Source organism: Vanrija pseudolonga, chromosome 2 (genome assembly GCF_020906515.1).
Source record: "Vanrija pseudolonga chromosome 2, complete sequence".
Lineage (NCBI taxonomy): Eukaryota > Fungi > Basidiomycota > Tremellomycetes > Trichosporonales > Trichosporonaceae > Vanrija > Vanrija pseudolonga.
Genome location: NC_085850.1, coordinates 2,919,316 through 2,933,700, shown reverse-complemented (window position 1 = coordinate 2,933,700; position 14,385 = coordinate 2,919,316). Strand labels below are relative to the sequence as shown.

The 14,385-nt window shown below is 61.6% G+C and overlaps 6 protein-coding genes and 1 non-coding gene across 7 annotated transcripts; 3 read left to right on the top strand and 4 right to left on the bottom strand.

Moving 5' to 3' along the window:
- Positions 1–692: 692 nt before the first annotated feature.
- LOC62_02G002882 (uncharacterized protein) lies at positions 693–2,024 on the top strand (the record flags this gene model as incomplete). The annotated part of the gene is made up of 5 exons (XM_062769406.1): positions 693–721; positions 868–881; positions 938–1,012; positions 1,111–1,239; positions 1,697–2,024. 5 exons carry the CDS (start codon positions 693–695, stop codon positions 1,789–1,791), a joined length of 342 nt encoding a protein of 113 aa, XP_062625390.1. The 3' UTR covers positions 1,792–2,024.
- Positions 2,025–2,413: 389 nt separating this feature from the next.
- LOC62_02G002881 lies at positions 2,414–2,528 on the top strand. The gene is made up of 2 exons: positions 2,414–2,451; positions 2,485–2,528. It is a non-coding gene; the product is annotated as a tRNA-Leu (tRNA).
- A 258-nt stretch (positions 2,529–2,786) lies between these two features.
- POLX (Retrovirus-related Pol polyprotein from transposon TNT 1-94) lies at positions 2,787–7,205 on the bottom strand (the record flags this gene model as incomplete). The annotated part of the gene is made up of 2 exons (XM_062769405.1): positions 2,787–6,790; positions 6,962–7,205. The coding sequence occupies 2 exons, from the start codon at positions 7,203–7,205 to the stop codon at positions 2,787–2,789; spliced, it is 4,248 nt and encodes a 1,415-aa protein (XP_062625389.1).
- A 550-nt stretch (positions 7,206–7,755) lies between these two features.
- On the bottom strand, positions 7,756–9,244 carry get4 (Golgi to ER traffic protein 4). The gene is made up of 5 exons (XM_062769404.1): positions 8,933–9,244; positions 8,746–8,895; positions 8,568–8,709; positions 8,131–8,473; positions 7,756–8,088 (listed from the first exon to the last, which is right to left on the bottom strand). Exons 1-5 carry the CDS (start codon positions 9,216–9,218, stop codon positions 7,951–7,953), a joined length of 1,059 nt encoding a protein of 352 aa, XP_062625388.1. The 5' UTR covers positions 9,219–9,244; the 3' UTR covers positions 7,756–7,950.
- A 631-nt stretch (positions 9,245–9,875) lies between these two features.
- Positions 9,876–10,905, bottom strand: rps1102 (40S ribosomal protein S11-B). The gene is made up of 3 exons (XM_062769403.1): positions 10,752–10,905; positions 10,200–10,410; positions 9,876–10,116 (listed from the first exon to the last, which is right to left on the bottom strand). The coding sequence occupies exons 1-3, from the start codon at positions 10,810–10,812 to the stop codon at positions 9,933–9,935; spliced, it is 456 nt and encodes a 151-aa protein (XP_062625387.1). The 5' UTR covers positions 10,813–10,905; the 3' UTR covers positions 9,876–9,932.
- Positions 10,906–11,491: 586 nt separating this feature from the next.
- On the top strand, positions 11,492–12,597 carry RPL7 (60S ribosomal protein L7; the record flags this gene model as incomplete). The annotated part of the gene is made up of 2 exons (XM_062769402.1): positions 11,492–11,740; positions 11,971–12,597. 2 exons carry the CDS (start codon positions 11,492–11,494, stop codon positions 12,595–12,597), a joined length of 876 nt encoding a protein of 291 aa, XP_062625386.1.
- Positions 12,598–12,881: 284 nt separating this feature from the next.
- LOC62_02G002876 (uncharacterized protein) lies at positions 12,882–13,749 on the bottom strand. Its single transcript, XM_062769401.1, has 3 exons — positions 13,623–13,749; positions 13,418–13,518; positions 12,882–13,368 (listed from the first exon to the last, which is right to left on the bottom strand). The coding sequence occupies exons 1-3, from the start codon at positions 13,722–13,724 to the stop codon at positions 12,945–12,947; spliced, it is 627 nt and encodes a 208-aa protein (XP_062625385.1). The 5' UTR covers positions 13,725–13,749; the 3' UTR covers positions 12,882–12,944.
- Between the last annotated feature and the right edge of the window lie 636 nt (positions 13,750–14,385).

Sequence of the window (14,385 nt, the reverse complement as noted above, 5' to 3'; positions counted from 1 at the left end):
CCACGGCCAACGGGGCGAGGGGCGCGACGAAGCGTACACGAAGCGTAGACGACGCGCGCAGGGGTGCGTTCGAGCGAGTTGCGCGCGATGGGCGAGCACACCCACACCTACACTGCACCTACTACCGCCATATCACCACCATGCATGTCACACATGCCCTACGCGCCTGCACTTGCAGGTCATTCACGCGATCGCAGTGTCACTGCGTACGTCATCAAGACAAAGCACTGGGGAAGCAGGGCTCGAGGCCAAGGTTCATTAAGTGGGCCCCACCTCGGGGCGTTGTTGTGGCGGGTTCCACTTAAAGCCCGGGTGGGTGGTCGATGAGGTGGTCACATGAACAAGGTGTCTTGGTGGGTGGGGGGGCTTGTTAACTCGAACGACTGCGACTGCAGCAGCCAACGACAGCACGAGGAGCATGTTCTAGCGCGGCATGACGGGTGGGACAGAGTGGGACAGGACAGCAGGACAGCACAAGCACAAGCACACGCACACGCACGGCAACACCCGCCGTGCGCGCCCACCCACACCCACCTCACCCACCCCAGCGGCCACCTATATAACCGTCATCCGGATCGACTCGCTCTGTCTCCTTCATCCACTCACTCTCAAGTGACAAAGCAGCCCCCACAGCCAAGTAGTAGCCCACCACCTCGTAGCCCAGCCCAGCCCACACCCCTCGCAACATCAACATGGACGCCCTCGGTACCTCGCCCGCTGAGTGAGTGGCAATGAGCATCCCCCCTCCCCCTCCCCCACCTAGCTAGCCGTGACGCGCTCGCCCCCGCCGCACGCGGCCGTGCGCAGCTGCTATCCCCCCTTCCGTGCCGCATCCATCACGCCGTTCACTCGCTGACACTGCCCCAGCTCCACCGCGTCCAGTGAGTGTTGAGGGTGACGGACCTACCGCGCCGCAACCCACCACTGACACTTCCAGTCGAGATCAACGACGCTCTCTTCTGCGAGCACGGCAAGGAGGTCTGCGAGCCATGCGGCTTCGACGGTCGTGAGGGTGAGTTCTGGCGTGATGCGTGAGCGAGTGAGCCGGGTCGGCTCGCTCGCTCGCGCGACCCCCACCACCACCACCGACGTCACTGACCCATGCACCAGACAACGACGCCGTCATGGGCTTTGACCCAATGCCCCGCGCGCCCCTCGACCTCCCCGCGTACTACAAGAACGCCAAGGACAACTCGTACGTGTGCAAGGCGCACGCCAACAACGAGTGCAAGCAGTGCTGTGAGTATTATTGTTGTTGTATCCCACCTGGCTCTGCTCGCACGACGACGCGCCGCCCTGGCCATTGATAACGGCGTGGCCACTGGCATCCCCCACGGGTCCCCCATCGTCACGCCTGCCCATGCTCTCCCATCCTTGGGCATGCTGCCTGCGTCGTCGCTAGCCTTGTTGGGCATGCTGGCCCTCGTCCCACGCTCGACCCCTGGACAACGAGCCAACGGGGTACGAGCGGAGGCAAATAGCCGACCGGGTGCCCTGAATTGGGCAAGTTCCCCACACTCGTGCTGTTCGACTCGGACAATGGGCACCAGGGCAGGAGCAGCAGGACACGCTGGCGCGGCCGGCCTTGTCCGGGTCTGTCGTCCAGTGCTGCCCTCCCGTGCTGCCCGTACTGCCGCCGGCCCATCCCAGCTCCCCTTCCACACCCACACTCCCACACCCCGCTGACACGCGCCAGTCAACTGGAAGAAGAGCATTACCAAGCTTCACAAGGAGGCCAAGAAGAACGCCAAGGCTGAGAAGAACAAGCCCAAGTCCAACCTCCACGTCTAAGCACCTGTCCCCCGACCACCACCACGCATAGTCACCGTCGCGTCATAGAGTCTCGTTCCGCACATCCCGGGCGTTGCGTTCTCAAGTTGTCCTTTCGGAAAGTCGAGCGGGTGAGGGGGGAGGTAGCAAGGGTTGAAGGGAGTATTGTGTGTAGCGAAGAAGCAGAACAAGCATGTTGTGAACAGAAGTAACAGAAGTAAAGAAGAAATGTCTATGCAGTTGTACAGAGTCGACGAGGACGCGAGGGCAAGAGTGTGGCAGGGTGGAGGATCAGAGCCATGTTAACGGCCGCAAGTCATCTCGGTGTCGACAACAGCGTAGAGGGAAGGCTCTCCTTGTCCGTCCGTAATGACGCATTGGGCGTCGACAAACAGGCCGCACATAGATCCAAAGTGAACAAACATCAACTCCACGCCCTCGTGAAACAACTATTCAGATCCTCAGACGAGTGGCACACACACGCCACAGCGCCACGCGAGCCGGCGTGGCGCCACCTCGCACCGAGATGACCCCGCACGCGCACGCGACGGCGCTCGCACCGCCGCCATGTCCAGCCTATTATGGCCTTACAAGCGTCCGAACCCTGCCCGCGGCACCCCACCGCGTACGCGGCGCGCAGCCCGGTGAGATGCCCGAGTGGTCAAAGGGGGTGGAGTCAAGTGTTGCGTGCACTTCTTCCGGCCGGAAGCCAGATTCCATTGCGTTAGCTATCGTGGGTTCGAACCCCACTCTCATCATGTGTGTTTTTGGGCGCACAGCTTGGGTGTGTGTGTGTGGCAGGATGGAGCGCGCGAGCATACTGATGTGTTGGGTTTTACACGCTAGTAGAGAGAAGAATGGTTGCATAGAAAGATAGTTGCACGCACGCACATGTAGAGCGGCGTCGGCCTGTGGCCAGAATCAATGTTACGTAAGGCTAGAATCCAACACTCCCCTCGGACGTCTCGTCGCGATCAGTTTGCGCGAGCGGGCTGTCGTGCGGAGGTCTGCTGGTTTCAGGCGCGGAGCTTGAGATCCTTGCAGGCCTTGGCCTGCATGGGGCCACTCAAAGCCTTTGTGAGGCCGTCGGCAATCTGCTTGTCGGCGGGTACGTGCTGCAAAGCAAACTGGCCAGTGTTGACCAGGTCGCGGATCTTGTGGTAGCGGCGCTCGATGTGCTTTGAGCGCGAGTGCGCAGTAGGCTTGTTTGCCAACGAGATTGCGCCTGTGTTGTCCACGTACAGGGTGGACGGCTTGTCCTGGGGGTAGCCCACAAATTCAGCCATGCGCCGGAGGAAGACAGTTTCTAGGCCAGCTTCGCAGATGGCCATGTACTCAGCCTCGGTCGTGGACGTGGCTGTGGTCTGTTGGCGGCGCGATTGCCATGTGATTGGCGAGCCCAGGAAGAATGCGACGTAGCCGGTGGTAGAGCGGCGTGTGTCCACGCAGCCGCCGAGGTCCGAGTCCGCGTACACGTCAGGCCTGGTCTGCTTTGGGTCGCTGCCGAGGATAAGCCACTGGTTGCGCGTGTGCCACAGGTAGCCAATGGTGCGACGCGCTGTCGCAAGGTGAACTGTGGTGGGCTTGTTGTTGAAGCGCGCGAGATAGCCAGCTGTGTAGGCGATGTCTGGGCGTGATACGCTTGCTGTCCAAAGGACGCCGCCTGTCATGGTCCTGTACTCGGAGGTGAAGGTTGCGCTGAGCTCGTCGCCGTCCTCAGAGCCGGGTAGCTCCCCTGCAGTTGGCAGAGGGCATGTCTTGCCAGTCTTCCAGTTCTCCACCTTGTGCTTCTTGGCAATGTGCTCAATGTAGGTGGCCTGGTTGAGCGCAATGGTGTCGCCGCGCTTCTCAACGCGGATGCCGAGCATTTGTGAGGGGTAGCCCAGGTCGACAACTGTCCAGCGCTTGCGGAGGGCGGTGATAATGTCGTCGGCCTGCTTTGTGGTGGCTGTACCGATGAGGAAGTCGTCCACGTAGATGGTCACGAGCGCTCCGTCGGTCTTGCGGCGGTAGAAACCCCAGTCGTCTTCGCAGGCCTCAAAGCCGAGCTCGAGCAGGGCGGCGCGGGCCTCCAACCACCAGTGGTGGCCAGACTGCTTGAGGCCATAGATTGCCTTCTTGAGCATGAGGACCTTGCCAGGTTTGACAGCAACGCCGGTTGGAGGGCTGAGGTACAGCTCAACGTCCAGCGTGCCGTTGAGGTAGGCTCCTTCGACGTCGCATTGGCGGATGTTGAACTTCTTGGCCGCGCAGGTGCTGAAGAACAGGCGTACAGTGCCCATGCGACTCACAGGCGCGTACGTGTCCTCGAAGTCGATGCCTGGTACTTGCATGAAGCCGCGCGCGACCAGACGTGCCTTGTACTTGACAATCTTGCCATTGGCGTCGCGCTTGCGGCGTAGGACCCACTTGGCAGAGAGAGGTTTGCGTCCCTCGGGCAGGTCTGCCTCAACGTAGGTGCCGTACTTCTGCAGGTTGGCGAGTTCGGCGTCCATGGCCTTGCGCCACTGCTCGCGCTCTGCGCCGCGTAGGCCCTCGTGGACAGGAATGGTGTCATCGCCTTCGGAGGCCTCGGTGGCAGCGGCGAGGGACATGGGCTGGTCGTAGTACATGATGGCAGCGGCTTCACCGGGCGGCGCAATGTCGTCATCATTGACGTCATCCTGCTCGGCGTCGGGGTCGTCTTCGAGGTACTCGATGTCGTCTGGCGCGGCGATGGGTTCTCCTGGTCCTTGCTCCCCTGCAGCGAGTACGTCGCGCGTGTAGATCACGCTGTGGTCGTTTTCCAGGAGGACGCACCAGCCAGCGCAGTGTGGGTCGATACCAATAAGCCAACCTGGCACGGATCGTGGGCGCTCGAACGTGTCGAGGTGTTTGACCTTGGCCTTTGCAAGCCGCGCGTACACCTTGGTGCCAAAGGGCTTGAGATTGTCAAAGTGGGGCTTGCGGCCAGTCATGAGCTCGTACGCCGATACGCCGTCATCATTGAGTGATGCCATGTTGATTAAGACGGCGAGGTACTCGGCGGCGTAGTCCCATAGGTCTTCAGGGATGTGCGGTGCGGCGGCAAGGAGGGTGGCGATACCCTCCTTCATGGTGCGGATGGCGCGCTCGGCCACGCTGTTGTTCTCTGGCGTGTAGACAGCGGAGGTCTGGTGATTGATACCCTCCTCGGCGCAGTACTCGGCCATGCCGTCGTTGAGGAACTCCGTTCCCTGGTCCGAGCGGATCCACTTGACCTTGATGCCGGTCTGCCTCTCAATGCGGCGCACGAAACTGCGCACGGCGGCAAGGATGGGGGCTCCAGACTTGCTAGGCAGGGGGATGTACTCCTTGGCTCCAGTGTAGTCTGCTGCCATGCAGAGGAGATACTGGTTGCCACGCTCGCTCGTGTTGGAGATCATGCCGGTGAGGTCCATGTGGATCATCTCACCCTTGGCAGAGCCGCGCATTGAGTGCTGGTCGCGTGGGTGGTTGGTGGACTTGTGCATTGCACAGTGTTGGCAATCACGCAGCCGGTAGTCCGAGTTGGCCAGGGCTTCTGGGTCCACGCCGGTGAGGAGGCCGGCGCGCGCAAGCTCGATCATCTTAGTCTTGCCCATGTGGGCGAGGTGGCGATGGATGGTAAGGACAAAGCCAACGCCGTACTTGGGTTTGGCGGGTTCAGCTTCGTCGTCGCGGACAATGTCCACTGGTGCCACCTGCGCACGCTGAGGGCGCCGGAGTGTCGCCGTGGGGCGCGCGTTGAGGCTGTCGTCCAGCTCGAGGTTGACGGCGCCGTTGCGCATCCAGGTGTCTTCTCCGTCAAAGGTCCAGCCAGCCTCCTTGCAGACGCGCTTGGAGATCATGTTGTGGACAGTGCCGGGGGAGTAGTGCACGTCTGGGATGGTGGCTGATCCGTCACTGGTGGTGATGATGATGTCACCAACCTCATCCGCGGGGATGAGGTAACCAGTGCCGCCCATTTCAAAGTAGGCGGTGCGCTTGAGCGCGCAGATGTTGCTGAGCAGCGTGCGGTCGCCGATGAGTGAGGTGTTGGCTCCTGAGTCGATGAGGAGATGCGCATGCGTGTCCGAGAGGGTGGCAGCAGCTGCCTGTGCCGGTGGCGCGTGGGAGTATGACGACACGAGGTGGTCAGGGATACGCGTGTATGAGGCGATCGACGCGCCGGACTTGTCCTCGCCGTCCTTCTTGGGCTTCTCCTTCTTAGGAGGTGGCGAGTCCTTGGTATTCTCGGCCGTGTGGTACTCCTTCTGGTTGCAATCGTTGGTCATGTGTGAGAAAACGTGGTGGTATGCGCACCAGCGAGGAGGTTTGTTGGAGGTGCCGGTGTCGGTGTCCGTGGTGCGCCCAGTGGTGGCACCGCCACGTCCACGCCCGCGCCCGCGTCCGCGGCCGCGGCCACGGCCAGTGGAGGTACTGGCCTCGTCGGCCTTGTCGTCCTTCTTGTTTGCGCTGGCTGCGACGTGCTTGCCTTCGCGCTCCAAATCGCGTTTAACAGAGTCGATGTACCTGTCGTAGACGCGCGAGATGGTCTCCCATTTGTCGTCTGTGGCCATGCGGCGGATGGTTGCCTCTAGCTCGTGTGGCATGCCGTTGTAGAACATCTGGGCGCGTTCATCCTCTGTGAGAGGAGAGCCCAGGTCGGCGAGCTCGGTGAGCTTCTTGCGAAAGGTCGTCATGTAGGCTTTCTTTTGCTCAAGGTTTGCGTCGGTCTTGACAAAGAGGGTGGCCATGGCTGAGCGGATGCGGATCACCTGCTGCTTGGTGTCCGAAAGGTAGCGCTGTTTGAGGGCCTTGAAGATGTCTGCGGCGTACCACAGATGCTCGTAGTCCGAGATGATGTGGGGCTCGACGGTGCGTAGGAGTGCGCCACGTGCGCCGAGCTCGCGCTTTTGCCACTTGAACCACTCGTCGCGTTCGTCCTTGCTAAGGGCTTCCTCATCGGGTTCTGGCTTGACAGAGTCGCCGTGGAGGAGGGACATGGTGGTGGCTAGGATGACGGAGATGGCTGTCATGTCTACGCCAGTGACCTCTTGTCCTCCTGTGGTTGCTTGGGCGGCTTGTTGTGCGGCCTCTAAAGCGCGCTGCGCCGTTGCTGCCTGAAGACGAGTGATTGTGCCCGAGGTACTTGAGCTGGATGACGCGCCGGTGGTGGGTGGAGTCGGCGTCTTTGAGCGCTCGCGCTCACGGCGTGCCTCTAGAGCAGGGCGAGTGATGAAGGCTGAGCCCTCTGGTAAGGAGGTGCCGGCGTGCTCGAGGCTGTCGCGCGGCGCATTGGGGTTGCGGTAAGGGTCCTTCTCATTGCCGTTGAGCGCGGCGTGAAAGCCCTTTTCGTAGGCGATGGCCTGGAGATCCTTGTGCCACCTCGCAAAGCTGTCAAAGCCTTTGAGTTTGGTGGCCTTGGCTAGGTCGCCGTTACTGTGGTCGCTCATGTTGGTCTCCTCTAGTAGTGGAGGTTGAGCAGTGTGCGTGGGAACGTGGTCACGTGACTGTGGGATGACGGCGATGACGTTGAGTGAACGCCCGGTGGAGGTTGTGTGGAGGGCGTCCAGGGGGCGTGGTAGTGTGAACGTCTCGCACAGGTGCGGCGCCGACGGCGATGGCGAGCTCGCAGTTTTGGGTCTCGTGCGTTGCCGTTAGCGCGCAGACGTTGGGCCGCGCTGGGGGTACACCCTCGCGCAAGAACTGCTACTCTAGCTGCCCTGTGAGCTCGGCTAGGTGGTCCTTGTTGGCCTGGTTGTGTCACCGGTTGACACAGCTCGCTGCCTGGGCGAGGAACGTGTCGCTGGTGGTGATTCTTGCAGTACTGGTGCGTGGAGCTGTCGCCGAGGATGCTGTCGTACTCGTAGACGGCGTCGGAGGTGTTTGACTCTTAATCTGTTGGGTTTTACACGCTAGTAGAGAGAAGAATGGTTGCATAGAAAGATAGTTGCACGCACGCACATGTAGAGCGGCGTCGGCCTGTGGCCAGAATCAATGTTACGTAAGGCTAGAATCCAACATGATGTGCATGTTGGTTGACATTGTTGAACATTCACTGGGACAGGCATCTCCTCACGACAACTGCTCGACTCCAGCTCTACGCCGTCCATTCACACCCTCCCCGCCCAGTTATATGTGTGCATATGAGTATACCTCTTCACGCCGCGCTGCACCCTGACAACACACCGCATCGCGCTACCTCGCGCCGAGACCAGGCAGGCCTCCGCCGCTGCCGCCGCCGAACAGTGACCCCATGAGGTTCTGGAGCAGGTCGTTCTGGCCCGTGTTGCGCTGGGGGATGAGGAAGACCGAGGCCGAGATGTGCTCGAGGGCCTGGGCTGTCAGCTGAGATCGATCAACACTTTCGCAGCTCACCTCGTTGACGTCGGGGTTGGCGAGCACGCCGTCGCTGCCCGCAATGCGGCGGTAGCGCGCGAGCAGCTGCTGCCAGTCACGCGCGACGCCTCCGTCCGTCCCGCGCGCCTGCACGCCCGAGACGCCGGGCGCCGGCGCGCGCTCGACCGTCGCGAGGGCGAGCTGCAGGAAGTTGAGCGTCGGGGAGGTCGTGAGCTCGACGTATGCGTCGGTCGGGGTCGGGCCTGGCGCCGAGCCGAGGAAGATGGACGAGGCGGCAGAGGCTGGCGACTGCAGGAGCGAGAGGAAGCGCTGGAGGAAGGCTGCGGCGGGGAGGACGTTGGGCGGGGACTGGGCAAGGAAGCTGTGAGGGGGAGAGCGAGCGGGCGTCAGCGAGCGAGCGGGTGGGCGGGGACGGCGCCGAAGAGAGCCAGTCACAGCGGCATTGGCCCACTCACGGAAGCGTGCCCTTGACGGCGTACGGCCCGGGGTCCTGCTTGCCTTTCTCCGACCACTCGAACAACAGCTCGGCGAGCAGGGTCGCGGCGTCGCGCTTGCCGCTGGCGAGGAGGTGGTGCTCGGCGGGCACGAACAGGCGGTCTGGACATCAGCGCTGCGTTTCACAAGTTGACGCACCCTTGTAGTACAGCTCGCCGAGGTACTGGTGCAGGCTTGGGTCGCCGGTGGGGCAGCCGCCGGCGGCCGACCACTTGACTGCTGCGTCGGCGAGCTTCTTGCGCCAGTTTCCGCTTGGGGGCGTGAGGGCCAGGAGCTGGGTCACGGAAGCTGGGGCATGAGCATGTCGTCCACCACGCCTACTCACCCTTGCTCTTGTCGTCGACGGGGGTGCCAATCTGGCCCATGATCTCAATCATGCGCACGCCGAGCTCGACGCCCGAGCCCGCCTCGCCGAGCTTGAGCAGCTCGCGCGCGACGGCAAACAGGATCTCGACGGCGAGCGCGCCGTGCCCCGCGTGCACTAGACGCGCCGTGGTCGTCAGCGCCTTCTGGTGCGCGCTGTACGCGTTTGGCGGGTCCGACTGCAGATTGGCCAGGATGGGGGGCAGGAGCGCCTCGAGCGTCGGCGTGCGTGCTGTTCGTGGCGGCATTGTGGGTGTGGGTGTGGTGGGTTGGGCGAGACGAGTCGAGACGAGCAGCTGTTGTGAATTCCAGCTGGACGGCAGCCTGGTGGAGACGGTGGACATATCGACAGCGGGACAGCGTCATGGCCACGGGGCTTTGGTAGGCGTGCATTATTGTTAGGCGCACTACCCTTTGAGAATGATTTTTGCGCGCCTATTCCGCCAAGGGTCATGAAACGAAACGACCAGCCAAAAGTCTTCAACAAGGTTGGCTGGTTGCAACAGTCGTCTGGGCAATTATGGTGCCAGCCGCGACGTCTTGCGTGCATGACATGAGAGATGAACGCGCGTAGTTGGACCCGAGTGCAAGCATGACGCCGCTGGGGAACGACGTGACACTCAAGACAGTGTAACTGGGGACAGGTGCAAAACCCCATCCTCCTGCCTCAGAGCCACTCCGGCAGCCATATCCCACGCAACCACTGACGCCCTCCGCTCATGTCCACAACTCCAGCCCCTTGGTATGATCGCCAGCTCCTCGTCTGCAGCGTTACTGCCTGGTGCCTCCTTGCACGCAGAGTCCGGCCCGCCGTGTCGTCCTCCCAACATCCTTCTCCTCTAAGCCTCCTTCAACAGTCCCTCCCATCTCCCTCCCTCAACTCTGCAGTCAGTTCACCCGCTCCGCCTCGTCGAAATGCCGATGCATAATCCTACACTCCCAAAGTCAAGTCCTAGACTGGCTTAGAACTTCGAGAAGCCCTTGGCCTTGTTGGCCTGAACGCGGAGGACGTTGAAGCGAACAGTCTTCGAGAGGGGGCGGCACTGGCCAACGGTAACCTGGTCACCGGCCTCGACACGGAAGGCGGGCGAGACGTGGGCGGCGAGGTTCTTGTGGCGCTTCTCGTAACGGCGGTACTTGGGGATGCTGGGGGGTGGTTAGGGCTTGTGTCTCGAGACTTGGCTCTGGTAATGAATGGCCAGCCAGCCAGCCAGCCACGCAGCACTCACAAGTGGAGGTAGTCACGGCGAACAATGATGGTGTTGGTCATCTTGGTCGAGTGGACGACACCGGAGAGGATACGGCCACGGATCGAGACATCGCCGGTGAAGGGGCACTTCTTGTCGATGTAGGTGCCGTTGATGGCCTCAGCGGGGGTCTTGAAGCCGAGACCGACGTCCTTGTACCACCGCTTGGTCTTGGTGGCGACCTTCTTGCCGCCTGTAGGTGGTCGCAGAGGGCAGGAGCAGGAGCAGGCAGAGACGCGAGATGGCACGAATTGCACAAGTCCGAGTGGTCACACGGGCCAGTGGTACGCAAATGTCGAAAAGTTTGAATCGCAGTGTAGAACGGTCCAGAGAGCGCAGAAAACACAGCGAACAGCACGGCAGCGTCGTAGGGATCATAGGAGATCGAGGGGAGAGCAGAAGTCGAGCAAGGTCGTTCACATCAGGCGAGCACAGGTCGGGTTCGAGGTGTAAAGAGTCGGGAGATCGATAATGACGGCGAGAACGCGACTGTCAGCACTGTCTCCTCGTCGTCTTGATCGTGCGCTTGCTCACCCTTCGACTTGGCGTTCTGGAACAGGTGCTGCTTGCGGAAGGCACGCTCGATCTCAGCCATTTTGGATGTTGTTGAAGGATAGAGTGGTAGCCTCGACGACGTTCAATGCGATGTTGCGGCGGTCCGGCCACTGCGAGCGAGCGAGGAGGGAAGGAGGCAGAGTGCAGCCAGCGAGCGTGTGCCAGGCAGCGACACCCACCCAGGCTGCCACCTCGTCCCAAAAAACTCCCGTCCAAACTTGGTCGCCGGAGATTCGGTGTTATAGACGGCTGGATTCCAGGGCGTAGAGATGCAATGATCGACGGCGACAATGTGGCATTGGGATAAATCCACGAAACTTGGCCAAAGAAAATCGAAAAATGGGTGAACAAACTGCCCAAACTCGATTTGGCTCCGTGTGGATCCAGGCTGTTGGCTGGTGGGTGGGTTGGCCGTCCGTCGCTCGCTCGGTCGCCCCCTCCTCCCGCTGGCAGGCTGGCCTCCTTCTCGTAGTTTGACCTTCATGCACAGAGGTCTCCTCTAACCGTCAACACATCTCAAAAATGGTGGCCACTACGTGAGTAGACGTCGACGACGACGACAAGACACACGACTAGGACCAGCACTGACGACCATCCCAGCGTCCCCAGCGTCGAGGCGAGTATTGCGCGAGCACACCGAGGGCTGGAGAGAGAAATTTGAGGTCTGGCGACGGCGTCGACTTGGGCGACTTGTGGTCGAGCTGGAGCGGGGACAAGGCATGTCGAGCATGCGCGGACGTTGCTTGGCATCGAATCTGCGCTGTTCGGCGCTGCTGTTGTCGCTCTGCAGCACCCATCGCACGCCGAAACCAAAACCTCAAATTCTCAACCCAACCTCGGCCAACTTGATGTGCAGCCAACTAACACCCCCACAGCAGATTGCCGTCCCCGAGACCCTGCTCAAGAAGCGCCGCACCAACGAGGCCACTCGTGAGGCCAAGCTTGCTGCCGCCGTTGAGGCCCGCAAGGTGAGTTGTGGACTTGGGTGACTGGAGGAGATCGTGTGAGGGAGAGGGATAGTAGGGGGGCTGCCTGGTCCCCCTACAATGATGCAAAGACCAACACTCGTTGGACCACGGCTAGCTACGACAATGCTGCCTGTAATTAACCATCTTTCGGGGCTGAATCCATCTCTCGACGAGGCGTGCTGGCGTGTGGTTGAAAGTTTGAAGAAGCTTTAGCTGACACCCCATCTCAGGCCCTCAAGGCCAAGCGCAAGGTCATCTTCAAGCGTGCCGACGAGTACGTCAAGGAGTACAACGCCAAGGAGCGTGAGGAGATCCGCCTCAAGCGCGAGGCCCGCAAGTCGGGTGACTACTACGTCCCCGCCCAGGCCAAGGTCTTCTTCGTTGTCCGCCTGAAGGGTATCTCCAAGCTTGCCCCCAAGCCCAAGAAGATCCTCCAGCTCCTCCGTCTCCTCCAGATCAACAACGGTGTCTTTGTCCGCGTCACCAAGGCTACCGAGCAGATGCTCCGCCTTGTCTCGCCCTACATCGCCTACGGTGAGCCCAACCTCAAGGCCATCCGCGAGCTTGTCTACAAGCGCGGCTACGCCAAGGTCAACGGCCAGCGCATCCCCATCACCGACAACGCCATCATTGAGCAGCAGCTCGGCAAGTACGGCATCATCTGCATTGAGGACCTCGTTCACGAGATTGCCACTGTTGGCCCCAACTTCAAGCAGGCCACCCAGGCTCTCTGGCCCTTCAAGCTCTCCAACCCCACTGGTGGCTTCCGTGACCGCAAGTTCACCCCCTACATCCAGGGCGGTGACACTGGCGACCGTGAGCAGCACATCTCGCAGCTCATCCACCAGCTCGTTTAAGCGTGCAGCTGGATGTGGTGGTAGAGTTGTGACGAGGGCCGAGGCGACTAGCGACCGGGTGTTGGTCGTCTTGATATACTGCATGTACCCATTCCCGATCGAGCGTAGCGTGGCATGTGGAGAGGAGTTGGAGGGGGCGCTGGGGGAGAGGCTCGGGGAGGTTCCAGGACGGAGCTTTGATGTTGAACTGACAGCTGCCAAGTGATTTGCCGGGAGGAGAGAAGTGGAGCGGGATGAGTGTCAGACTTTCTTGGCGCAGAGTAATGCCCGCGACGTCGTTGCAATCATTGCCATAATGTACAGTGAATGACGGGCTGGTCTACGCTATCGTGATCCAATCTACGGCACTAGGGCGTGTACTCTGGCAGCGGGGTGCGCACCCCAGGGGGGTTGCCAAGCGGGGTGGTGGCCTCAGCGCCATCAGCGCCGGAGACGACGAGTCCCGGGGCGGCTGGCACGACCTCTCCGCTCGTCGCCTCGGCCTTCTCCCATGGCTTCGGCCGCGCCTCGAGCTTGGACACGCTCGCGGGCTGCCCATTAAGCTCGTTGGGCACGTGGATGGTGGGCACCTCGGACGCGCGGCCGGCCTGGATGAGCTGGACGACCTCGTTGAAGCTCAGATCGGCGGGCGGCGGCGCGTCGGCCAGGGGGGGCGGGGGCGGCGCGTCGTCGTCCCCGTCGACGCTCGCGCTGTGCCGCCACGGCAGGGACTCGGTCTCGTTGCTCCTGTACTGGAGGTACGTCTCGAACGGGACCGACGCGTTGACCTTGCTGGGGAGTGTCAGGGGGGGGGGCGTAAAGGAGGGGGGGGCATACCCACCGGGTATAGTAGAACCACTGGGCCTTGCCGATGACCGTGTCGATCTCGGCGGCGTTCAGGCCCTCGGTGCGCGCGTTGCGGATGACGGCGGGGACGCCGGCCTAAAGTGAGCGAGCGAGCGTCAGCGAGCGCGAGCGAGCAGGCGTGAGGTGGGGCAGGGGCAGGAGAGCAGCACAAGTGGGGAGAGGCGGCCGGCAACACCCACCCGGAAGTCGGCGTCCTCGACAAAGTTGTACCCCTCAAAGCTGGCGACGAGGGCGCGGATCTCCTCCTCGTTGGTTGTGGTGGACGCTGGCGGCGCGGCCATGGTGGTGTGTGGTGTGTGTTGGATGATGAGTGGAAGATGAAGATGGGGTTGGGTTATGTCGATCCGGGGATGACGACACGGCGGTGGCGGCGGGGTTGGCTGGGTGGGGAGCCGGGGCGTGGCGCTGGCTGCGTGGGTGGGCGGTCAGTGGCACTCGTTTGCAGAGCTGGGACTGATATTGCGTTCCGTCGTTCTCGGCCATGCGGCGTTCTGGGGATACATACGTTGTTGAAGTGGATGTGTTTGGTGCTTGGGTACATTCTCGCCGGGGTAGATGCATTGAGAAAGGCGCGGCGGCGGGGTTGGCTGCTAAGCGTGCTACTGGCCGCCCGAGTGGCTATGGACGGCTGCCTTGGCGCACATTGGGGCCCGCCGCCTCTTCTCGTGCCCCCGAGGCTGGAGGGGATGTTTCTTCGAGTGTTTGTAGTGCATAAATTGGCGAGTAGTGCGTGCTGTGGTGCGATTCTGTGGTTTGTAGAGATGGTGTCTAGAACGGGTCCCCTTTGTGCCCGCACATGTCCTTCTCAGCTGATCTTCGTATCACTCTTGTCCCCTATTGAAAGAACGCACAGAAATGTTCTCTTTCAAGCCTGCGAGGGCTCACTGACACCATCTGGAACGGAGGGGACATCGAGCACCCAGTTCACTCTTGTCTCTAGGC